The sequence below is a fragment of the Gracilinanus agilis genome, chromosome 6 (assembly GCF_016433145.1).
Source record: "Gracilinanus agilis isolate LMUSP501 chromosome 6, AgileGrace, whole genome shotgun sequence".
Classification (NCBI taxonomy): Eukaryota; Metazoa; Chordata; class Mammalia; order Didelphimorphia; family Didelphidae; genus Gracilinanus; species Gracilinanus agilis.
The window spans coordinates 28473216-28499788 of record NC_058135.1 but is presented as its reverse complement, the minus strand read 5'-3'; the positions used below and the strand labels follow the sequence as shown (position 1 = coordinate 28499788).

The window sequence follows — 26573 nt, the reverse complement described above, 5'->3', positions numbered from 1 at the left end:
CTTCCTTCCTTCCTTCCTTCCTTCCTTCCTTCCTTCCTTCCTTCCTTCCTTCCTTCCTTCCTTCCTCTCTTTATTTACTTTTCTCCACATATAGTCTAAATGGGATGTAATAAAAAAAATAACAGTTGATGCTTTCATAATATGTTATGGTTTGTTGTTCAGTCATGTCTGACTTTTCATTGTCTCACATTTGGGGCTTCTTTGGCAAAGAGACTGGAGTGGTTTGCCATTTCCTTTTCCAGCTAATTTTACAGATGAGGGAACCAAGGCAAACAGGGTTCAGTAACTTGCCCATGGTCACATTGCTAGTAAGTATCTGAGGTCAGATTTGAACTCATAAATATGTCTTCCTGATTACAAATGTTCCTGATTCCATTGCTCTATCCATGGCACCACCTACTTGCCCAGACCAGTCCCTCACCTGCTTCTAATTTGCTGAATGAGTAAAGTCTTCATGGTACACAGGAAATTTGAGGTGGGTCTTGAAAGACAGACAGGATCCTAATAGTTGAAAATGGGGAATACAATCCAGGAATAGGAAAAAAATAAGAAAAGGCAGGCAAGCATAAAGGCATGTTTGGAGCAGAAACTTCATTGGAGATGATATAAATAGAAAATCAGTTTTGAGATCTTTATCATCACAGAGGGAAAAAGGCTTGGGGGAAAATTCTGGAACATAAATCAGTAATTATATACTGCAGAAGTAAGATAAAAGGAGATAAATATACTGGGAAAGACAACATGATCTAGGCAAGGAGGATCATCAATGTTGGTAGATGCCCAATAGGAGACAATAGTAGTCATTCTGTTCAGTTTATTAAACAGCTACTGTGCACTATCGTAATGTGCAGCTGGTGATATGGAGGCAAAAATGCAGCCATCCCTGCCCTCAAGGTGCTTATGTTGTCATTATACTAAAGAGGGTGGAGATATAAATGTATAAAAATAAGTTCAAATTGTGTACAGTGAATAAAAAAATAATTTTGGGAGAATTGGAAGGGAAGAGCATGGAGAAGGGAGCAGCTGAGGAAAGCTTAGAAGAAAGTTGGAGATTCTAAGAGGAAAACAGGATTCCAAACAAGGAAAGCATTCTAGTAAATTAACTTTCTCAAGGACAGAGATTATTTCATTGTTATTTTTGTATCCCTAGCACCTAACATAGAGCCTAACACATATTAGATATTTAATAAATGCTTATTGAGTTGAATTAAATGTATCCTAGAGGTAACAGGAAACTACTGAAACTTCTTGAGGGGAGTGACAGTCAAATCTTGAGCTTTAGAAAACTTAATTTAGCAGCTATGTAAAAGAAGGATTGAAGAGGAGAAAGACTAAAAGCTGGAAGACCAAATAGGTTGCTTTAATCCGCTGCAGAAGGAAATGGCAAAATACTTCATTTTTTTTTAAAACCCTTAACTTCTGTGTATTGGCTCCTAGGTGGAAGAGTGGTAAGGGTGAGCAATGAGGGTCAAGTGACTTGCCCAGGGTCACACAGCTGGGAAGTGTCTGAGGCTGGATTTGAACCTAGGACCTCCCATCTCTAGGCCTGACTCTCAATCACTGAGCTACCCAGCAGCCCCCTGGCAAAATACTTCAGTATTTTTGCCAAGAAAACTTCATGGACATGGCATGCTATGGTCAATGGAGTCACGAAAAGTGGGACACAACTGAACAACCACAGGTGAATGGCAATAAGGGTTTGAACTAGAGTAGTGGCCAAATAAATAAGAATTTATGAAGGTATAACTGACAAGATTTGGCAACTGATTAAATATTGAGAATGAAAAAAGGAAAAATCAAGGAACATTCTGAAGTTGTATGGGTGACTAGAAAGATGGTGGTAATCTCAACAGAAGAAAGGAATTTAGGAAGAGTGATGAGTTTATGACTAAAGATAGTGAGTTTCCTTTCAAACGTGTTTCCGATGCCTCCAAGACATCCATAGCCAGGAAGCTTTGATCATATGAATCTGGAGTTAAAGAGAAACACTAGGACTAGAAATCACCTGCAGAGCAAAAATACAATTAACAATATAACTCAAGGAAGTTGAAGAGGTTGTCAAAAGAATGTAGAAAGAAGAAAGGGCTGAGGTCAGAACTGTAGGGACTGCACTTTTAGAAATAAGACATTAATGATAATCTAGCAAAAAAGACCAAGAAAGAATAGTCAGAGAGGTCTGAGGAGAACCAGGAGAGTGCATTATCATGAAAGTCAAGAGAAAGGAGAGTATCTAAGGCAAATTAGTGTTAAACACATTTTACACTAGTGTAAGGTGCTGCAAAGAGCTCACAAAGGATGAAGACAGAAGATACTATTGGATTTCGCAATTCAGAGATCCTGTTAACATCAGAGAAGGCAGATTCAGTCAACTGGTAGGTCCCAAAGTCAGATAGTAAGGAGTAGAGAAGTAAATGCAAGGGGATACGTGCAAAGTCATATTTTGTGACTGGTAAGAAATGAATACAATTCATGTTTATGGATGACAGACATTATTTTTGCTATAGATTTTCCTTTTTCCCTGAGATAAGCACAAGACCATTCCTCCCAGAATAGGTAAAAACTGGCTTTTATAATTATTGACATCAAAGACACTTACTTGTTCAAAACTGGAAACACTGACAAAACCTGCATTTAAAACAAAAAATTAAAAAAAAAACAAACAGAAATATCTTATTATACACAAATATTTGGAAACAAATTGGTAGGACAAGTAGGATAGGAGAGGACTAAGGCATGACAGTAATTTGGATATGGAGGGTGGGGAGGGAAAAGGAGGAAATGTAATTATTTCATCTAACTAACAAATCTGAAATTATCAACCTTCTTTATTAAAAAATAATAGTAAAAATATTTCTGCTAGGTAATATTTCAACAGAAATTATTTCATCAGTCCCTCCCAGATAACCAAATATAATGTGCTACGTTTGTTTTCAAATCTTGTCAGATAATCAAAATATAATGTGCTACATTTGTTTTCAAATCTTCTCATTCCATGACACTCTTTTGTTATCCTGATAAATATTCTGATATATTTATGCAAAAATTTTAATTATTGTTGCTCAGTCATGTCTGACTCTTTATGACCCCCATTACAGGGTTTTCTTGGCAAAGATACTGGAATGATTTCCCATTTCTTTCTCCAGCTCATTTTACAGATGAGGAAACTGTGGCAACCAGAGTTAAATGGCTTGCCTGGGGTCACACAGCTAGTTTGTATCTGAGGCTGGATTTGAACTCAGGTCTTCCTGACTCAAGGCCTGGCACTCTACCCACTGTACATCTAGCTGCCCCATATGACATTTTGAATATGTATTTTGTTGTATTTGAATATGACAGAACAAAAACCAAACCTTAAAAAGTGTATCCAAGTTGATATTTTCTTGTCCAGTTGAATTAAGGGCTTTGATGGCAGGTGTTCTGTGGGGGAAATCATTGAATGTTAACTGTCCATTACCAAATCCTCAAGACACATTTGAGACACAATAATCAAATAACAAAATTTAGAGTGAAAAGGGGCATTGAGTGACAACCTATTTCAGCCTGAAAGAATACTTACAACAATCTTTCCAGTAAGTAGCCATCCAGAAATAGCCCATTCGCCTTTGGGGCAGCTCTCATCATTAGGAAGTTTTCCTGATTCTAAGCCTTAACTATGCCTCTTCATAACTTCCCCTGGGTGTTCCTGGTCTGGTCCTCTGGGTGTGGCAGAACCAGTCTAACCCCCTCCTCCACGGGTACATTTGCTAGGCATGTTCTCTTCCCCAGATTCTGTCACTGATGCCTTTAAACCTGGCATGGGCCCTTCACCACATCCTGATCACTTCACTCTGGATGCCCTTCAGCTTATCTAAGTCTCTTCTAAAATCTAGCACCCAAAGAACCAAGCACAGTATTTCAGATGTAGTCTGCGTAGGGAAGAGTACCTTACCCTAGATACTTTTCAACTTATTTATGTCCTTTCTAAAATCTGACACCTAGAAAAGTAAACACAATATTTCAGATGTAGTCCGATTAGGACGAAGTACAGCGGAGCTTTCATATTTCCTTATTCCTGGCAGTTATGCCTCTCTAAGTGCTATCAGGATTGCATTAGCTTTTTTGGCTGCCATAACAACGATGTAAATGGATACTGAGTTTGCAGTCCACTAACATCTCTTTTCCAGAGAAACTTAGCTAACCATGTCTCCTGTCTTCTACTGCTAGAACTCAATGTAGTATGAAATTGTTTTTTGGACCCAAATGTATGACTTTACATTGATTCCTATTCAATTTTATTTACTTAGAATCTTGGATCTTGATTCCAGAATCCTGAATTGTCAGCAAGCACATTTGGCATCTTTCTAAATTTGTATCATCTACAAAACTGCTAAGCATGCCTTTATTTTTTTTAAAACCCTTAACTTCTGCCTTAGAATTGATATCACTTCTAAAACAGATGAGTGGTAAGGGTGAAGCAATTGGGGTGAAGTGACTTGACCAGGGTCACCTAGCTAGGAAATCATATATGCCTTAAGTCATTAATGAAAATGTTAACTAGCACAAGGCCAAACTCCATTCCATGAATGTTTTACGATCAATCAATCAATCAACCAACATTTTGCTAAGCACCATGCCTACCCCTGGGGATACAAAGACAAAAAATGAAATAGTCTCTGCTCTCAAGATTATATTCTATTATGGGAGAAAACTTATATATATATATATATATGTATATATATATTTATGTAAATACACATTTACACACACAAGTAGAATTGAAAATAATATATATCAAAGAAATACAAAATAAGTACAAGGTAGCTAGGAGGTACACTGCTGATAAAGGTTCTTCTTGTGGAAGGAGGTGGCATCTGAAGAAAGATGGTGATCTTAGAAAATGGAAGTGAGGAGGAAAAGTATTCCAGGCATTGGAGGATGGCCGGTTCAAAGGCAGAGAAACAGGAACGGACTAAAAATGTCTGCGAAATAGACATCAGTTTAGCTAGACCCCAGAGTAGTCAGAGATCTTTGATCCATAGATTTCTAAGGAATCCATGGATTAAGTTTGGTGATGTAGGAGAAAAGAGGAGGGATTTGTGAATTTGGACTAGAAAATTTTTTCTATCTTTATTATTGAAATTATATTGAATAATTGGTATCTTTGTATTCCTAGGGTTTAAAATTTGTACATTTAACAACATTTTTCTGAGGAGTCCTTAGGTCTCACCAGATTGCCAAAGAGACCCCACAAAATGACACCCACAAAAATGATTCATAGTCCTTGCCATATTGGGAAGATACTATAAAACCAGAGGTCATAGGGAGCCAGTGTTTATTAGGATCCACTGAAGAAGGACGTGGCAAACTACCCCAGTATCCTTGCCAAGAAAACCCCATGGGGAGTAATGGTCCATAGGATCTCAAAGATCAGACACAAATGAATGACTGAACAACAGAGTTTATTGAGCAGTGGAATGTCATGCTTAGTTTTGCAATTAAGGAGAATGACTTTAGCAGCTATACAGAGGGCAGATTGGAACAGGGGGAAACTTAAAGCTGGGAGATCTATTCCGAAGACCCCCAATAAACAAGGAAGATATGGTGAGAGTAGCCAAGGGAGTAGAAAGAAGGGGTCAGATGCAAAAGATATTGTACAGATAGAAATGGTAAGATTTGGCAACAAATCTGCTATATAGGGTGAGCGATAAGAGAAATAGAATATAATGCTAGGATTATGAACATAGTGGGCTGGAAGAAAGGTGACAGATACTTTTGACAGAAATAGGGAACTGCAGTAGACAGAAGAATTTGGGGGGAAAGACAATAAGACTAGCAGAGCTCAATTCCAAATCAACAAGAAATAACTAGTTTTACCTATTTTCTGAATAGTTCTTCCACCAACAAATCTCCCTTTTTGCCTTTCTCAGCAAAATCAACGATTGACCAGACAATTTTTTAAAGATAAATGGCTACTCCTGAGACTACCAAGGATACTTTTCTATATCATTCTTTACATAGCCATGACACTACCAAGGAAAGCCAAAGAAATATTCCTGGGAAGATATGCTTCTCTGCTTCTAGGGTTTTTCAGGCTGCTATGTGAGAAGAGGGTCATTTTTTTTTGATAGAGAAAAAATTACCTTCGGTCATCCCATTTGGGAGGTGGTTTCCAGTGATCATAATTTGTCTCAACTCGGAACCACCTACAACACAACAGATTAAAAAAAGAACATGAGAAAGGTGACCCCAAGGAATGCCTGTGTAGAAATACAGAGTTTGGATTGTATCATCCAGAACCCACCAAAATTAGCATAAATCAGTGATGGGCAAACTAGAACCTGCGGGCCAGATGAGGCCCCCTGAAATGTTCTATCTGGCTGCAGGACATTATTCCTAATCTGATGAATACAATGAGTAGGATGCAATACAGTGAAACTTTGAAAGAGTTGCCTTAGAAACAGACTGACAGATGAGCATTTCCTGTCCTTTGGCCCCCTCTTTAAAAAGTTTGCCCATCACTGGCATAAATGATCATTGTGAATCTAATGGTTTATAAATGTCAGGTACCAGGAGGAGAATGAATGAAGCTCCCAATTCTACTTACTGTCCATTTGTGGGATCAAGAGGCCAGATGTCTGCAGGACCACCTCTATTTCTCGTGATTACCACTCCCTCCTTGGGTGATGTGCCTCCGACAATATAGTAAACATCTGCAATAATGGGTATTTTGGCCAGTTTGATCACAGCAGCTTCGAAATCCTCAGCTTCTTCCAAAGTCTAACCATTGAAAATGAATGAATGGATGAATTATGAATGAATTAAGAATGAAATTATGAATGAAAATCACTAATCTCGAACATTCTAGGTTCCTATGCAAATGGATAAAAGAAATGCATGCAAAGATAGACTAGAATTTTTTTTTATTACAAACTTAAATGTAAGAAAATTGGTCTAGCCAGACTTGATCATAGAAAAGGGGTCAAACAACAAGGTCTTAAATTGTACAAATGCAACTACACAGTCATTCTTTATAAGGTGCAAGGAAATTTTTAAAGAATTCAGATAGGAGACAATAAGTCATGGGGATAAAGAGTGATGGATCATTCCTCCTTGGGACCTATAAATAGTTGTGAGTTCAGAAGAGAGATTTGAAGAAGAAATCAGCTGTGGATAACATTCATAAAAGACATGTGGATTTGTCAAAGGGGAGGGCAGGAGAAACCACGTGGAGTTGGGCATGTGGAAGTGTGGGCAGAAGCAGTTGTCACAAAAGAAAATATCTGAGGGTAGGCTACATGGGAAGATCAGGCTGAAAGAGTACTGAGGTAGAAGCTGCATTGCTCAAATTCCTCTGAACCATAAACCACAAGGCAGTAATCTTATATCTCCTTTCCTTGCTTGGGTTTCCTGGGCAAAGAAGTCCAGAGCTTCTTCTTTGGGGAAAATTGGTTTACTTTTGTTTTAAATACTTTTTTTGGCCATTATAAACAGTGTTAACTATTTTAAAAGTCTGTTGGTCTGGGTGGACTTGTTGGAATTCTCTTGGAAGAAGGGGATTCCCCAGGAAAGAAAGATAAATAGATTTCAGGTGTTTCTCCAAAATGCTCTGACTGGGGACTTAGAGCTAAAATCCTTTGATATAATTTCCCAGAGCAGAGAAAGAGTATTCATACCATTATTCATACCTCAGAAAGTAGGATTCTCTTTCCCTTTTCAAATCTGTGTTTAACATCTTCTAAAACTGGCAAATCCCTTTGGCAAACACTCGCCTCTCTGTTTTATATCTTACTTGATATTTATTAGCAAAGGGCCATCAAGTAAAATTCTCCCCCACAGCTACACACTTCAAGGACTTTTGAATGCTTTGAATGTATTCATGGGAGACACCTTGTCCAAGGAGTACATTTAAGGCCATACTGTGCTCTGGGGCAGGGGGTTGGCAAACTGTGACCCAAGGGCCAAATCCTGCCTACTGCCTGTTTTTACATGGCCAGGGAAGTGAAGAATAGGTTTTACATTTAAAATACAATAAAACTTTAACACAATAAATGTTTATTTTAAAATATAAAAACTATTCTTAGGAACCTACCCACAAGTCCTCACCCCTAATTGTTTTTTTCTGTTGTGTCATAACAAAAGGTTAAAAAACTTATTTTTAAATTAAGGAGTCAGGAGGTAAGAGGTAAGATGGAGAGATAGGAAGCAAGGCAATGAGCTCATCTCCAGGAACTTCTCCTAGCATATCTAGAAAAGGAATCAGACCAAATCCTGATGGGGAAATTTAGAAAAAGTCACAGTGTGTCCTTTGTCTAGCTCACCTTGGCATAAAGAGACAGAAAGAGAAGTCTGCATATAGTGGAGAAAGATGAGAGGATGAGTATGCGGTACATGGAACACTTTAAGAGAAATAATGAAGTTCAAAAGCCAGCAGTAACAGCAGCAGTGTGTGACTCAGACCTCAGACACACGCCAAAAAGGGTCTCACTTCTCATGTCTAGGCCAGCCTAGAAAAAAATTCAGGGCAAAGATTTCAGACCACAAGCTAACAGCTTTCAGGTGGCTGATAGGGGTAGAGTCTATTAGCATTTCCTCTTGCTCAGACCCAAACCCAGGTCAGAAACTAGTAGTGCACAGAGTAGGGGACAGCAAGCAGACTTTGGCTTACATCTGACCACTCTAGAAATGCTGAAAGCTTGCAGATTCCCAGTCTAAGCAGTCCCTCAGAAACTCAGTACCCCAAGAAAGCAGCAACAGAACTAGCTTACACCTTCCCTTCAGGAGTGCCACAGAGCTCAGCCCTAACAACAAGTCCAAAGTCAGAAAGTAGGTAGGAAGACCGCAAACAAAATAAGAACACAACTCAACATAATAAGTTATTATGGTGTCAGAAACACCCAAGAAACAAATGCAAAAGAAGAGAATAACTCCAAATCAACTACTAACAAAACCTCCAAAAAAAAAAAACCAAACAGCTTAGGCACAAATTCAACTAAAGTTACTGGAAGAAATGAAGTAAGATTTTTTAAAGTTTAAAAACATTTTTTAGAGCACTTGAGTTCCCATTTGAAAAAATGAGAACTACGGAAGAAAGAATTCAAAAAGGAATTAACAGCTTTGCACAAGACACAAAATCTTGCCCAAACAACAAACTCCCTGAAAATTTGAGTAGACCAAGTAATAGTCACTGACTCTCCATGGCAACAAAAAATATTAAATCAAATTTGAAAGAATAAAAAGAAAATTTAATTTATCTTAAAGCAAAAACAACTGATCTAGAAAACAGATCAAGGAGAAAAAAATTAAAAATCATTGGACCACCTACAGATCATGATTTTTAAAAAAGAGCCTAGATGTCCTATTCTAAGAAGTTTTAAAAGAAAACTGCCCAGATCTTTTAGAACCAGAGGGCAATGTGGAAGTAGGAAAAAACCACCATCACTTCCTTTAAGAAAAAAAAAAACTTCCCAAATGAAAATTCTCAGGAACATCATAGCCAAAATCTAGAGCTTCACAATCAAAATTTTAAAAAGTCCTGCACATAACTAAAAAGAAAGAGGTCAAGCAAGGGAAATGGGGATTTCCATTTGTGATATCTACAACCAAATTTGATTGGGTCACACCTTTTCTGCCCTCCAAACTTCAATCTTTATCCCTTGGCCAATCAGAAGGAGCCCAGTGGTCAAAACTGTGGTCCCAGAGGAACAAACGTAGCAGAAAACCAGTTTAGCTAGTTCTGTATCAGAGTTCAGCTCTGTCTCATGACCAAGGGTAGAGAAAGATCACAAAAGGGAAGACAGTTCTCAGTAGGAAAGGCAATCAAGGGTCGGAGCTAACATAGGTTAGTTAGCTTTTTCAGATAGACTGTATTTTCTCAGCCAATGAGGAAACAGGGGAGTGTTTACCTCACTAGATTTGGGAATATATATATATATATATATATATCCTGTGGTGACTGCCCTCAAGGTGTCCTTTGACCAAACTCTGATTGGGTATCTGCTCTTGCAAGGACATTAATAAAGGTCTTTTCTACTTCATAATCAATTAAGTATTTTCATTTTAGGTAGGGCCATGTTTCTTAGACAAGTACAAAGGATCCAATGAGGACAATGAATGATTTAGTAGCTATCACTTTAAAAGGGAATATAGAATTTGGAATAAGAGTCAGAAAGCAAAAGATAAAGGCTTATGGTCAAGAATAACAGCCAGGAAAACTGAATATAATTTTATGGGGGGTTGGGGGAGGAGAGAAGTGTATCTTGTATAAATAGAAATTTTGAACCTTGGACTTCATTCCCCATAAGTCCCTTAGTTTTCCCAAAATTTCCTTTAATCTCTCCTGTACCTCCACGTTTCTGTGGTCACATTATTGTTTTATAGTTGGCTGTAACTCTTCCCTCTTTATCTCTGGTTCCTGGGAGCGAGCTGGTTAGTACCTTTTAGCTGGTCTCTTTTGTTAGTTTATTACTAATAAAATATTTATCAATATAATATTTAGTATTTTGCATATTAATTTTAATCTTCACAATCTTTAATGAACTAGAGGATAGCCATGCATTCCTGATTTTAAAAAAAAGAGCTATAGAAAAACTTACAATATAATACAATACAAATATAATATAATAAATGGCAAGTGTGAAGAGAAACATTAAAAGGTACATAAGAGGAAGCAATGACTACAAAAAGGACAAAGGACAGAGGATTAAACAAACAAAACTACTTCCACTCATACAGAAGGATGATACCTGCACCTCTGATCCCCATCAGCACCTCCAGTCATGGAGTGAGTTTAATGAGGCACAGCCTGGGAGTGTTTCTGGGCTGTCTTGATCTTAAGAAAAGAATGGAAGGAGAGAAGAAAAAAACTACATTGTAGAATGAGAGAGAAAGGAAAGTTAGGGGAAATTATCTCAGTAAGAGATAGTTAGGCTGTATAAGGAGACCACCATACAAATAAGAGGGAAATAGTTGGGGGTTGGGGGTAGGGAGCAACTACACTTAAACCGTACTCTCAGAACTGCTCAAGAGAAAGAATACCCACAAAACCCAGAGTTGGGTACAGAAATGTCATTCAGTTAACATGAAACAGGATGGAAAGGAGAGATGGTGAGAGAAAGGATTAAAGGGAGGGATTAATCCCAAGCAAGAAAAATTCCAAGGATATACAAAAAAACATTTATGGCTCCTTTTAAGGTGGCAAAGAAGGGGAATCTGAAGAATGGGAATCTGAGGGTATGTCCATAAATGGAGAATAAACAGAATATATATATATACATATAAATAAATATGCATATATTTTTCTATTTATTTATTTATTCATTCATCCATTTATTCATTCGTCCATTTATCTATCTATCTATCTATTTATTCATTCATTTATTCATTTATTCATTTATTTATGGGAAGCCATCTGGTGGGACACTCAGAAAGGGGAACCAGGGACTGAGAGAAAATGGATTATGGGTTAAGGACTAATGGGAAGAAAACACAAGGCGAGAATAAAGACACACAGACATAGAAAGTTCTGGCATAAGACAGCGAGTAAACTCTGGTGGACAAGAGCTTCCATCATTCAGAGCTTCACTGGGATGAAGCTCTGATGGTAAAGAGCTTTGATGGTTCAGAGCTTCACCCTTAGCTGACACACTTAGTTGACACACTCAACCTCGCCAAATTCCTAGCCTTTCTTAAAGGCTAGGAATTTGGCGAGGTTGAGCTTCAATTTAACTCAAGGTTACAGAAATCAATCATAAGCAATACAAGAGTCAGTTTTTGAGCACTCTTAAAATAATATCAAGATTAATGTATACCTGGATTGCTACATTATGATATATAAATGTGTAGGAATACTATTATGCTGAACTCTTCACAGAGTAAGGACCAACCACGATTTCAAAGGATTAACATCCTTTTGGGAATTTGGGAAACATGCTACCCATCCCCAGATCAAGAGGAAAAGGGCTTAGAATGCAAAATGAGAAAACTATTTTATGGGACATGACTAATGTGGAAATGTTTTGATTGACTTTATATGTGTAAAATGGGGGGGGGAGGAGATAGAGTGAGAAAGCTGATTTTGGCTGTTTATAACTATATGTGTATAGGGGCAAAATAGTACAGTGGACACAGTGTCAGACCTGCAAGTCAGGAGGACTTGGGTTCAAATTTGACCTCAGGCACTTCCTAGCAGTGTGACCCTGCAAAAGTCACTTAATCCCAATTGTCTAGCCCTTGCTACTTTTTTGTATAAGAATTGATACTAAGACAAAGGGCAAATGTTTTTAAAAAATAAATAACTCTGTGTGTGTGTGTGTGTGTGTGTGTGTGTGTGTGTGTGTGTGTGTGTGAGAGAGAGAGAGAGAGAGAGAGAGAGAGAGAGAGAAAACTTGGAACTCTGATCAACACAATGACCAACCATCATTCTAGAAGACTTCTGATTAAACGTGGTGTACATGGTGTTTAGCTTCTGATAGAGAGGTGATGAACTCAGACACAGTTTGAGACATCTTTTTTTTTTTCTTTTTTTTTCTTTTTTTTTTTTTTTTAACCCTTGTACTTCGGTGTATTGTCTCATAGGTGGAAGATTGGTAAGGGTGGGCAAATGGGGGTCAAGTGACTTGCCCAGGGTCACACAGCTGGGAAGTGGCTGAGGCCGAGGTTTGAACCTAGGACCTCCTGTCTCTAGGCCTGACTCTCACTCCACTGAGCTACCCAGCTGCCCCCTTGAGACATCTTTTTAAAACAAAATACCCATGAGAAATTTTGTTTTGCTTGACATGCTTGTAATAAGGAATTTTGTTTTCTTGCTTTCTCAAGTGGGAAAGGAAAAGGGAATTAATTGGGAGAGAGAGAAAGCTGTCTTTAAAAGTAAAAAAAAGATTCCATTTAAAAAAATAAAATAAAGAAGTCTTGCCATGATTTCTCTGGTAAAGGGAATATTCCTTTTTCAGTATAAATATTTGTTTTGCAAGTTCAGACTTTTGTATATTGAATTACTTTTTCAAGAGAGACCCATCTAACTACCTACCTTCTTCAGATGAACTCCAGTTTGCAATGTTCCTCTTAATATGTGTCACCCAAACTCCATGTGTGTATGGTTTGATCAACTTAAGAGTTGATGAAGCATATTGCCTATCCTTTGGTCTTAGAGTCAGAACACTGGTTCTACTCCAGGCTTTATCCCTTTGTGACTTTGGAAAAGTTACTTTTTCTCTTATTTCTCTAATCTAATAAATTATAGAGTTGGACTAGATCAGTGATTCCCAAAGTGGGTGCTACCACTCCCTGGTGGGTGCTGCAGCGATCCAGGAGAGCAGTGATGGCCACAGGTGCATTTATCTTTCTTATTAATTGCTATTACAATTTTTAAAAAAATTAATATTTTTTTCTGGAAAGGGGGCGGTAGACCAAAAAAGTTTGGGAACCACTGGACTAGATAATCTTGAAGAACCTTTTCATTTCTAAAGTTCTGTAACACTGTGTTCCTGGTCACCCACCTGCTGCAATTGGGGTCTTGCTGAAAACATCAACCTCGCCATTTTCAAGGACTTTGTAAATACCAAAGTGTCTGCTTAGGTCAGTATTGGCAAAGGTTTTCAAGTTCAGGTGCCCAAACTGCAACTTCAAGCTGCCTGTGAGTCCCCCACATTAGCCCAAAGAGTGGAGGGAGGAAGTACTCACTTTGGGCAGCAAAATACATCCTCAGGTGCTGGGAAGAGGGGGAACAGAGCAGCTCCCCGAGTGCCAGCTCTGTATGCGTGCCACACCTCCACCAACACTCACTTGGGTGCTTGTTAAGAAATGTAGCTGCCTTATCTTTGAAACATGCATATGAGGGATGGGACATCGGAACATGAATCACAGCACGGAGGACAAAATAAATGTGGAACTGGCTCATCAGAAACCATACTTACATTTCTGACAAGCCAGCTCACAGGACAGTGTTTTCTGAGAAGACCTGCCACGGCATTCTCCCACCAAAAACCTTTATCTACAAAAGGAGGGAAAGAATATTAGGGCAGAATCAAGTCTTATTGATCATTACATAATAGAAAGAAAAATAAATAATTGATGATTGATTACACATATGCTGCTTAATCTCTGAAAAGTTCCCAAATCTAATGAGTTTCCATTGCCTTTCCTGGATACAGAGCCTTGGGGGGAAGGAGCATGGTTAAAGGATGAGTCTCAGTAGAGCAAACATCAGCCAACATTGGGGGCTAGTTAGGTGGACACAACAACTGCTTTATACACATCAATCTACTAGACAAATATGACTGATCTTTTCACAAGCATTTTTGTTGTTTTGCAGTTGTCTGACTCTTCATGACCCATCTGGAGTTTGCTTGGCAGAGATACTGGAGTGGTTTGCCACTTCCTTCTCCAGATCATTTTACAGATGAGGAAATTGAGGTAAACAGGACTAAGTGACTTACCCAGAGTCACACCAGCTAGTATCTGAGGTCAGATTTCAACTCAGAAAGATGTCTTCCTGACTTGAGGATTGGATCTCTATCTACTTCACCACCTTTCTGCCCCCTTCATAAGCACAGCTCCACCCACCCTATCACACCACACTGTAGTATCTCACACAAGTTTTTTACTAAATAGTTTGTTTACTAGGCTTGTTGCTTCTGTAGGAAGAAAGGAGGGCGGTTGAGTAGGAGGGAGAGAAGCTGAAAGGGAAAGGAGGGGGAAAGAGAGAGGAAAGAAGGAAGGAAAGGGAGGGAAGAAGACAGGGAAGAAGGGAGGAAAGAGGAGTGAGGGAGAGAAAGGAGAGAGTGGACAAGAGGGAAGAAGGGAAGGAGGAAAGAGGAGGGAAGGAGAGGAGAGAGGGGAAGGTGTAGACACTACTTAAAATTTCATATATGTAGGGAATTCCATTGAGTAAATTCCTTCTACCAACAGGTCAATATCTGCTGTGCAACTTAGAGAGTCCCTTAGGATGTGTCATAGATTAAGTGATGTGGCCAGGGTCACACAGCTAGTATATGTCATAGGCAGGACTTGAACTCAAGGCAGAACTTGACTCTGAGCTCAGCTTTCTATCTACTATAACTTATTAATTTCCTGGGACCAAAAATAAAGGGAGTTATTTTTAAGAATTCTATTATGCTCAACATAATAATAACCTCAGAGAAAACTAGGAGTCAGAGGACTGTGTTCAAATACCTCAGCAAGTCATCTTACTGATCTGGGACCCAGTTTATTATCTGTAAAATGAGGGACTTAGACTGTATAGCTTCAGAGGTCTCTTCCAGCTCTAAATAAATCTGACCCTGTGAAAAGTTAATAAAAAATTCTTGAACTAAAGAAAAGAACTTGAATAGTTTATGAGCTTTACACAAAAATAAATAATTAATTTAAAAAAAAAACAATGTTAAGGATTTGGGGAGATAATGACCGCACAATCTTAGGGTTCATAAGTGATAAGGAGAGGAATGCTGGGCATAGTCCAACAGGCATATGCATCCCAGCTTGTAAAAGATTCAATTTTGAGAAATTCCAAGAGACAGTTTGTATGATCCCATAGCCTGGAACTCCAGTTACAAAAAGGTTCTCAAGAATGAAACTTTACCAACAATTGCCATTAGTCCCAATGGGGAAAAAAAGCAGTTATCTTAAAGAGCTAGCTGACCTGTCTAGGGAGCGCATCAGTGAAATAAGAACAAAGAAGGATTCGTTTAATAGATGGAAAAGGAAGGTAAATGAGGATAAAGAGGGGGAAATGGTAAGAAAGGTCTGAGGAAGGCTAATGACCCTTGTGAGTTCTGTTGTTGTTGTTCAGTCATTTTTCACTCATGTCAGGCTCCCATTTGGGGTTTTCTTGGCAGAGACACTGCAGTAGTTTGCCACTTCCTTCTCTACCTCATTTTGTAGATAAGGAAACTGAGGCAAACAGGGTTAAGTGACTTACCTGAGGTCACACAGCTAGTAAGTGTCTGAGGCCAAATCTGAACTCAGGAAGATGAGCCTTCCTGATTTGTGGCCTGGCACTCTATCCACTGCACCACATGAAGCTAAAGACTACACAATGGGCTTGTTTTTTATATCTATGTTGTGGTCAAAATCAAGGGCATAGGTTGTATGGAAAGATGAGAACAGATGCCAGGGAGAGGGTGGAACCTCTAACTCTTACTTCTGTTTCCACTTTCGAGGAGACTAGAAAAAGAATGACTAAGAGGGAACTGAAACCTAAAATAAGTAAGTAGAAGTTTTAAAAATACCTATATTGCTTCCCTAAATAACTTCAAGTTCCCCAATATGGACAAACTACACCCCAGAGTATGTTTGGAAATCTGAGGGAAAGTTCAAGGATCTAGGTATGCTCAACAAATGGAGAAGTGGGGAAGAGCTCTAGAGAGAGAAAGACAGGAAAGGGAGGGGAGAGGGAAAAGGAGGGGAAGAGGGAGAGAGAAAGAGAAGGAGAGGACAAAGAGAGAGAGACAGAGAGGGAGAAGAGAAGAGGGAGAGAGAGAAAGAGAGGAGAAGAGAGAAAGACAGAAAAATGACAGAGACAGAGAGAGGGAGCAGAAGTTGTCTCTCCTTTTAACATCTGCTGAGTAGTAACTCTTCCCAGCTCAGTGGTGGTGGATCCTCTTTGGTACCCTAATGCCCTTTACCACTACCATCAATAGAACCAAGATGCTGAACAGGGCTACACCATTCCAAATTTAAAGTCCATGGGGAACAATAATGAGTCACTAACATTTCTAAAGAGAGTCCTTTAGCACTGAGCCAGGCAATTCCAGTTCAGGTCCATGATTGACCCCCATAGTAGACCCACCCCTATTACAGGCTACAATCCAACCACCCTCAAATAAATATGTACAAAATAAAGAACAAGGGGCAGCTAGGTGGCTCAATGGAGAGAGAAAGCCAGGCTTAATGCTCTTCTGCCTTGAAACCAATACTTAGCATTCATTCTAAGACAGAAGATCAGGGTTAAGAAAGAATTAAGTAGACTAGAAACTCTGATTTCACTTCTGTCAAGTTGCCTAAAAAAATGCAGTTAGTAAAAAGGCAAAAAGAAATTCTCACTCCCTCCCCAACAAAATTGGACTAAAAGTCAAACCTAACCTTTTTTGTTATTGTTCAATCATTTAATCTTGTCTGACTCTTTGTGACCTAATTTGTGATCTTCTTGGCAAAGATACTGGAAGAGTTTGCTATTTCTTCTCCAGCTCATTTTACAGATGAGGAAACTGAGGCAGAGTTAAGTGACTTGCCCAGGGTCACACAGCTAATAAGTGTCTGAGTCTTCCTGACTCTAGGCCTGCTGCTCTATCCAATGTGCCACCTAGTTGCCCCAAACTAACCTTAGGGTGAAGCTATGAAGCCATGGAGGCTCTGTTCTCAAGGTCCTGGAGTAGAACATGAAACGTTATGGTGGGCCAAACTTGTGAATTTAATGGAGTAGGGAATTCCCCAAAACAAAAGACCTTCTACAGTGCAGATCAGCAATTATCATTCAGTACATAACCTTAGAGCAATTTCTAAACCTAGAGTCTGTGAATTTTGTGAAAGTATAACCATACCTCAGTATAATGGGTTTCCTTTGTAATGCTACTTATTTTATGCATTTTGAAACTTGAAACCCTTACCTTCCATCTTAGAATCAATATTGCATTTTGTTTCCAAGGCAGAATGGTAAGGGTTTGGCAAGGGGGGGGGCAAAGGAGGAGGTTAAGTGACTTGCCCAGGGTCCCACAGCCAGAAAGTATCTGAGGCCACATTTGAACCCAGAACCTCCCATCTTTAGGCCTGGCTCTCAATCCACTGAGCTGCGTAGCCACCCCCTAAAAACATCATTCTGAGAAAACTTTACCCAATACCAACGTGCCAAAGACAGAAAAGGTCTTTGAGAGGTTACGCAGCCCCTGTGTGCCAGAGGACAGACTCGGACATGGGTCTCCCGGACTCGGAGGCCAGCTCTCTACTCAGTCATCTCGGCCGCCTCTTGGCCTCACGCGAAGTCTTGCATTCAGATACTAAGCGGGTCTGGCTTACCTCGCTCGTCCCCAGAAACAGTAAACTTGTGCGGACTTTGGCCGGTCCATAAGCCGACGTATCCCACGAAGGTAGTCCCTGTGTATGCGATCTGAAATCCGAGGAGATGAGATGATTCTAGAGTTCTTGCCTCAACTACTAGCGCATTTATTCACTGTTTCCCTCGTCTCTTCTGCCGACTAGCATGGGGAATTTCAGTAAAAGAACACACATCTTTTTTTCCCCTTAAGCCCAGACGGGGGCTCTATCTACTCTTTGTTGTTGCTGTCGAGTTGTTCTCAGCTGTGCCCCACTCTTTCGGACTCCATTTGGGGTTTTCTTGAATGGTTTGCCATTTCCTTCTCCAGCTCATTTACAGATGAGGAAACTGAGGCAAACAGGACTAAGTGACCCGCTCAGGGTCACTCACATTTGAACTCAGGTCGTCCTGGCTCGTGGTCCAACTCTCTATACTGAGCCTCCTAATGGTCTCTATGTTGAGTTTTTATAAACCGAATTATATTCTTGTTGACACATAATTCAAACAGATATCAGAACTTGAAATAAAGATAGCACCAAATTCCTATCTGTCACCGTCTTGTACAATTTTAGTATATGTTAGGGAGATAATTATGAGAGAAGAGAGTTCTGGGTTGTGAATTGGACATAGCAGGGGGTTAATAAATATTTGTTCAAGAAAAGTGGCAGACCTAACAGAAAAATATGACAACAATCTTAAATTTGCAGAGCACAAAAGTTTTCAAAGTACATCTACACATATTATATCTTTTTTTTAAACCCTTACCTTCTGTCTTAGAATCAATATTAAGTTTGGGTTCCAAGGCAGAAGAGAGGTAAGGGCTAGGCAATGGGGGTTAAGTGACTTGCCCAGGGTCATTCAGCTAGGAAGCATCTGAGGTCCTATTTGAACTCAGGACCTCCTGGCTCTAGGTTTGGCTCTCTCCACTTGAACCCTGGTACACTAACCTTTATGTTCTATACTGGAAGCACACTTAAATATTGTTCCCCTCACTGAGGCCAGAACCAATCAATTCATGGCAGACCCCTACTGTACCTGCCCATTCTTTATGTACTGAATATCTACAGTCAGCTTTCTCAGAAGACTTCCAAAAGCATAATCCAAGTTCCGGCCATGGTAGATGTTGCCACCGACATCCTGGGCAATGATGCTGGTGCAGAATCTGAAAATGACATTGAGGAGGTGGGGGAGGAGAAGCACATCAAGGCCTGAGCAAATGAAAAAGCGAAAAAGAGGAAGGAAAAATAAAGTCTGGTTTTTAAAAATTGTTTCTCATAAACAAACCATTTCCTCCTTCTTCGAAATGGAAAAAATGTGATCTTATCCTTACCACAGCTCTATACTAACAACTGTACAGACTTCTTTCAAGTTCCATTTTTTGAGTATTTTGACTCATTTGTCATCATGTGGCTTAAATGAGAATCCCACCCAGATGTTGTCACAGCAATGGGGTGGTGATGCTCGATTTGCAAAGATGGTGCCAATGGAGCACATGGCCTCATAATTCCTACCAAGAAAGAACTAGGGGCAGCTAGGTAGCTGGAGTTGGGAGGAGCTGGGTTAAAACTGGACCTCAGACACTTCCCAGCTGTGTGACCCTGGGCAAGTCACTTAACTCCCATTGCCTAGCCCTTACCTCTCTTCTGCCTTGGAACCCATACTTAATATTGATTCTAAGACAGAAAGTAAGGGTGTTTAAAAGAAGCTTTTGTATCAATTCTTTTTTTTCTTTTAAACCCTTCACCTTCTGTCTTAGAATCCATACTGTGTATTGGTTCCAAGGCAGAAGAGCAGTAAGGGCTAGGCAATGGGAGTAAAGTGACTTGCGCAGGGTTTGAGGCCACATTCAAACTCAGGACCTCCCATCTCTGAGCATGCCTCTCAATCCACTGAGCCACCTAACTGTCCCCAACTTAGTATTGATTCTAAGACAGAAGGGAAGGGTGAAAAAAAAATTTTTTAAAGAGAGAACTGCTTAGCTGTAACTAATGGTGCGTCTGTCATCTAGAAGACACCCTAGCTAACTGAAAAGGTCTTTGTATAAATGGAGATTTTGAACCTTTGGACTTCATCCCCCAGAAGTCCCTTAGTATTTCCCAAAATTCCCTTTAATCTCTCCTGCACCTCCACGTTTGTGTGGTCATGTTATTGTTTTATAAGTTCTGTAGTTCCTCCTTTTTCCTCTTTTCTTCACAAGGGTGGCCGAAGTTAGTTTAGCACCTTTTTGCTCTAGTTTTTTTATGTTAATTTATTAATAAAACTTTATAAAATATAATACCTAGCTCTTGTATATTCGTTTTAAAACCCACATCTGTTGGCCAAAAGAGGATTAATTATTGTTTTGGGGAGAGGAAGGCTGACAATAGTAACTCCTAAAGACCAAAGAAAAAAACAGTCAATGAAGAATTTAAAAAAATTTTTTAAACCAGTAGAAAAGATAGTTCAGAGAGAAATAAACAAGCAACACAGCTTCAAAATGAACATGTTATGCTTATTTCCTTTTTTTTTTAAAGCAAGTTGTACTTAATAGAGATTCTTAGTTTCATATTCAATACTTTTTCTATTCTTTGTATATGGTAATGTTCACACTATTGAGTATTTGTCAAGTTCAATTCCACCAAAAAATCCTTTAAAAAAACTAAATCTGTGTTACTTACACAATTCTTTTCCCTATTATTCTTTTAATCTTGAAACAATAACAACTTTTTAAAGAGAACTGAAATATTATGGTAAAATGTTTTTTCAATTGTATCATCTTTAAATTTCAGTTTCCTCATCTCTAAAATGATGATAATACCTGCAGTACCTTCCCCCCCAAAATGGTCGTGACAATCCTGCCTAAATTAGTTTCCTTATTCAGGCCCTACCTAACAAACTACCAAAACACTTTTTCATAGAATTAGAAAAAATTAATACAAAGTTCATCTCAAGAACAAAAGATCAAGAATATCAAGAGAACTAATGAAAAAATGTGAAGGATGGAGGCCTAGGAGTGCCAGATCTTAAAATATACTATAAAACAATGGTCATAAAAACAATATGGTACTGATGGTGGATCAATGGAATAGACTTAGGGTAATGATCTCAGCAAGCTAGTGTCCAATAAACCCAAAGATCCCAGCTTTTGGAACAAGAACCCACTATTTGAAAAAAACTGCTGGAAAAATTGGAAAACAGTATGGGAAAATAGGTTTAGATCAGCATCTCACACCCTATATCAAGATAAATTCAAGATGAGTAAATGACTTAAATATAAAAAGTGAAATCATAAACAAATTAGGTGAACATAGACTAGCATATCTGTCAGAGCTGTAGGAAAGGAAAGAATTTAAGACCAAGCAAGAGATAAAGAACATTACAAAATGTAAAATGAATGACTTTGATTATATCAAATTAAAAAGGTTATATACAACAAAACGAATGCAACCAAAATTAGAAAAAAACACAACAAACTGGGAAAAAAATTTATAACAAAGTTCCCTGACAAAGGTCTAATTTCTCAAATTTATAAGGACCTAAGTCAAATATACAAGAAATCACATTCCCCAATTGACAAGTGGTCAAGGGATATGAATAGGCAGTTTTCACATGAAGAAATAAAAAAAAAGAAATAAAAAATAATCACATGAATAAGTGTTTTAAATCCCCCTTGATTAGAGAAATGCCAATCAAAACAACTCTGAGGTACCACCTTATACCTAGCATATTGGCCAATATGACAATAAAGGAAAATAATAAATGTTGGAGGGGATGGCAAAATCAAGACACTAATGCATTGCTGGTGCAGTTGTGAATTGATCCAACCATTCTGGAAGGTGTGGGAGTAAAAATGAATGAATACTCCAAGTATTTGAACTTATAGGATTTAATAACAACAAAGTGAGAGAAAAAGGGATTCCTTCAGCGGAGTGAGGAGAGCACAGAACCAGAAACCCACACCTGCCACGCTTTATAAAAAGTCAAAGCCCAAAAAGAGTCTCGCAGCATGGTTCTCAGCAAAATTTCTCTCTTACGTCATGATGTAACATGAGAGAACAAAAAGGATGCTGGGTAAATGTAGTTCAGGTGTGAGAAATTTCTATTTGCACAAAGGCAAATTGGAATTATGCCCAAAGGGCTTTAAAAGAATGCATATCCTTTGATCCAGCCATACCACTACTAGGTTTGTACCCCAAAAGAGATAATAATGAAAAATGTTTATACAAAAATATTTATAGCTGCATTCTTAGTATTGGCAAAAAATTAGAAAATGGGGGGGGCGGTCCCTCGATTGGGGAATGGATGAACAAATTGTAGTATCTGATGGGGATGGAATACTATTGTGCTAAAAGGAATGATGAACTGGAGGATTTCTATGTGAATTGGAAAGACCTCCATGAACTGATGCAGAGCAAAAGGAGCAGAACCAGGAGAACATTATACACGGAAAGTGAAACATTGTGGAATAACTTTTCTACTAGCAGCAATGCAATGATCCAGGACAATTCTAAGGGACTTATAAGAAAGAATGCTGTCTATATCCAGAGAAAGAACTGTGGGAGCAGAAATGCAGAAGAAAAACATTTGATTTATCACTTGTTTATATGGGTATAGGATTTGGGGTTTTGGTTTTTTTTAATTACCCTATTACAAAAATGAATAATACAGAAATAGGTTCTGAGTGATAATACATGTATAACCCAGTGGAATTGCTTGTCAGCTCCTGGAGGGGGAAGGGAAAAGGGGAGGGAAAGAATATGAATCATATAACCATGGGAAAATACTTTAAAATAAATAAATTCAACTAAAAATAAAACGTGGTCATGAGCATCCAATTTACAATGTAGGTAGACTATTTTGTAAAATTGAAGCCTTACAAAAATATTAGTTTGTTTTTTTAAAACACTTACCTTCTGTCTTAGAATCAATACTGTGTATTGGTTCTAAGGCAGAAGAGTGGTAAGGGCTAGGCAATGGGGGTTAAGTGACTTATCCAGGGTCACACAAGCTAGGAAGTATCTGAGGCCAGATTTTAACCTAGGACCTCCTGTCTCTAGGTCTGACCCTTAACCCACCCAGCTGCCCCCAAAATATTATGAAAAATGAGATTGTTGTGATTATCAACTAAAATAATATCTATGAAGCTGGACTAAGTCTACTGTGCTATATAAATTGCTGCTACTACTATGTATTAAGTCATTATTAAATAATGAATTAATATCTGGAATATTATGAGTGGGTGATATGGTATAGCAGAGAATAACAGGAATGCCCCATCAATCTAGAGGCCCAACAATAATGTATGACACCCATCCCCTGTCAGAAAGGTGTTAGATTCAGGGTGAAAAGAAGGATATATTTTTTGGACATGGCCAAGGAGGGAATTTCTTATGCTTGACTGTATTTGTTACACTAATTTTGTTTTTCTTTTTTTTTTCTTCCAATGATGGTATAGTAACTAAGAGGGAGAAAAATTCAATTTTCATTAAAAAACATAACATTTGATAGAAAGAAACAGAAAGATGAAAATAAAGAAAAAGAAAAGGAGAGAGAGAAAAAAAAGAAAGAGAAAAGAATAAAGCAGGAGAGCTGGATTGGAGTCAGGTGAGACCTGAATTCAAATCCCACTTATTATCTGTAATCATGGTCAAGTCATGGGATCATAGCATCCTAAAATTCCATAGGATTATAGACAAAGTTTTGACATCTTCTGATCTAACTCCCTTATTTTACAACTGAGGAATCTGAGAGGGAAATTAAGTGTCACACATGTAGTAAGTTGCAGATCATGCAATGTGTTTCAGCCTCAGTTTCTTCTTCTGTAAAATACAAATGGTAACACCTGTAGGTTATGGTTGGTTTTATTTCTTTTCCCCCCTCTTTCTTTGAATCTCCAGTACTTAGCATAGTGTTTAGCACACAGTAGGTACTTAATAAGTGTTGACCTGACCTGTGGTACTTACCTTATAAGATTTTTATAAGGATAAAATGTGATTGTGTGCTTAAAGTGTTTTACAGACCTTAAAACACTACATAAGCATCAGTTATGATTTGACTATATATTCATCTGACATTTTCTTGTGGATTCCTGAGGATTCTCTTTGAGAGCTGGGACTACGTTGATTTTTCTCTTTGTATCCTTGGAACTTAGCACAGTGTCTGGCACATGGAAAAGTGTATGCTAGGTAGCAGCACCATGGATAGGGTTCTGGAACTAGAGTTCTCTTCCTAAGTTCAAATCTAGCTGCAGACTCTTACTAGCTGGGTGACCCCGGACAAGTCACTTAACCCTGTCTGGCTCAATTTCTTCACCTGTCAAATGAGCTGGAAAAGGAAATGGCAAACCAAGAAAACTCCAAATGGAGACAAATGAAACAATAACAACTTCCTACTGCAGGTCCTGTGCTCTATCCCCTCTGCCACCCAGGGAGGTGGGAGTCATTCAGGGATTGCCCTGGCGAGGGGATGGTTAGGGGGTTAGTGGGGAGTATCTGAAATAAGAAACAGGAAAGATCTCGGAGCAGCTGTCCTTCAGTTCTCTCTCCAGCAGCAAGCTCAAGTGGCTGAAAATAGGTCCCTAAGTGTTTCTGAGGCCCAGAATCCAAACAGATACTCACGCACTAAACTCATAGGCAAGATTGATGAGGATACAGTTCCCAACATCTAGGTTCAGGCTGTCACACATCCCTCGAATCTCGCCTTCAAAGGGCTGAGGCAGGAATTTCTCCATCTCTTCTGCCACTGGCTTGATCACAGCACGAACCCAGCTAGGAACGGACTCCCTGAAAAAGTAAAAAAAGCAAATATTCATTGACCTTTCTGAGCAGAAAGATTGGGGGAAGGGGGGAGAGCAGGCGTAACAGCTTTCTGAAAGCTTCTGTTTGTTTCTCACCCTGTGACACTGGATGAGTTACTTATGTGAGCCTCAGTTTCCCCCTCTGTAAGATGGCTAGATGAACTGGAGGGGCAATTCAGTTTGGGGAAGGATGCTGGATTTGGAGTCGGAGATTTAGGACTAGATTCCAATATTAGCACTTGCTTCCTGTGTGGCCTGGGCCAGTAGCTTGATCTCTCTGGGCCTGAGTAGTTTTCCTCATGAGTAAAAAGAAGGGGTTGGACTGGATGACTTCTCAGGCCCCTTCCAGCTCCAGACCTCAGGATCTTCTCTTACTGGCCTCTTTCCTGGGGCAGAAATGCGTAAGGCTGGATGGCCCAGTGTGCAGATCTCAGAAAGCTTCTCCCTTTAGCCTGTCCCCACTTGCTCTCGGATTTGGTTACTTACATGTCTGGTGTCATTCCCACCCTTTTTATGGGGCTACACCCTGTTAGGAGGGAATGGCTCGGCCTCAAATAGTCCCTAACATTTAAGGGCCATAAAGATGCTAGGAGGATAAAATTTCCAGCTAGAAGGGCCATAAAGAAGCCCCGCACCCCAAGCCCCTCCTTTGCCAGAGAAGTCTGAAGCCCAGAGGGGTTGGGCCATTTCCCTAAGGTAACACAGCCAGCAGGAGAGCCCGCCTTCCAAACCGGATTCCAAATGGAGCGTCTCTTCCATTCCGTTCCACTGCCTGGAGGGCAGAGCTGGCCTTCCCCTGCCAGCACTAGTCCCTGGCCAGCACTTGGGGACCGTTAGGGAAGAGGAAGAGGGGCGTCTCTCCCCAGCGTCCCCTTTCCCCGGGTTCCCTCTCACCGCTCACTGACCCGATGATGGTGGCCAAGGCCTCCCGCAGGAAGCCGGGGTCAAAGTGCCGCAGCACGGGCAGCCAGCGCTGCGTGGCCGCCTCATCCAGGCTCACGTTAAAGCGAGGAGGGAACAGCCCCGCGGGGAGGCTGGAGGCTCTGGCCTGGCTCCCCGCCTGCAGGTGCAGCAGCAGCAGCAGCAGCAGCAGCGGCGACAGCCCCACGAAAAAGGGGAGTCCCCAGGGCGCCCTCAGGCCCAGGCGCCCCCCGGCCCGGCCGCCCGCCCCAGCTGCCAAACTCATGGCTAAGGGCGTCTGGCTCAGCCCCAGGAGCTCAGGGCTGCCAGCCAGCAGGGAAGAAGGAGCTGGGCTGGCTGCCGGCAGCGGAGGAGGAGCATGGGGTGGAGTCCTGGGATGCCTGGGAAGGAAGGGGGCGGGGCCTAGCTGGACCGACAGGAACTGGACAGCTACCGGGGTGTGCTGGCTCCAGAAGCAGCCAGCGCTCACGGAACTCCCATGGGGAGGACTCCCATAGAGCCTGGGAAGAGAAACTGCCGGGAAAACCCTCCTCCACCACAGAGGGGGAGGCGCGCGGGAACACACACACACACACACACACACACACACACACGCAGATGAGGTTACACATCCTCAAGGCACAATTCGAACTTTGTTCATGTTGTGTGTCTGCTCTCATTAAAACTGAAGGGGATTGAGAAATGGCCTGGGAACCGGGAAGACCTGAGTTCAAGTCCGACCTCAGACATCCCACTGGCCAAGTCACTTCTCCCGGCTCTGAATTCTCCAAGAAGATGCCCACTCCCGTTGGTAGAGAGTTTCTGCATCCAGGCATGCTTTATGTCAATGAAATCACAAGTCTGGTTCCTAGCTTTTTTTTCTTAATCCGAAGA

At 40.1% G+C, this 26573-nt stretch overlaps 1 protein-coding gene across 1 annotated transcript in view; it reads right to left on the bottom strand.

Annotated features, from left to right (window-relative positions):
• The window catches only part of NAAA (N-acylethanolamine acid amidase), a 28777-nt gene extending 2812 nt beyond the window's left edge, over positions 1–25965 (bottom strand). Inside the window, exons 1-9 of the mRNA XM_044680275.1 lie at positions 25685–25965; positions 24601–24765; positions 19040–19166; positions 17986–18076; positions 13890–13966; positions 6584–6756; positions 6120–6182; positions 3351–3417; positions 2597–2625 (exon numbers count right to left, since the gene is read on the bottom strand). Coding sequence (XP_044536210.1) covers positions 2597–2625; positions 3351–3417; positions 6120–6182; positions 6584–6756; positions 13890–13966; positions 17986–18076; positions 19040–19166; positions 24601–24765; positions 25685–25965 — 1073 coding nt within the window. The remainder of the gene's footprint in view (positions 1–2596; positions 2626–3350; positions 3418–6119; positions 6183–6583; positions 6757–13889; positions 13967–17985; positions 18077–19039; positions 19167–24600; positions 24766–25684) is intronic.
• Between the last annotated feature and the right edge of the window lie 608 nt (positions 25966–26573).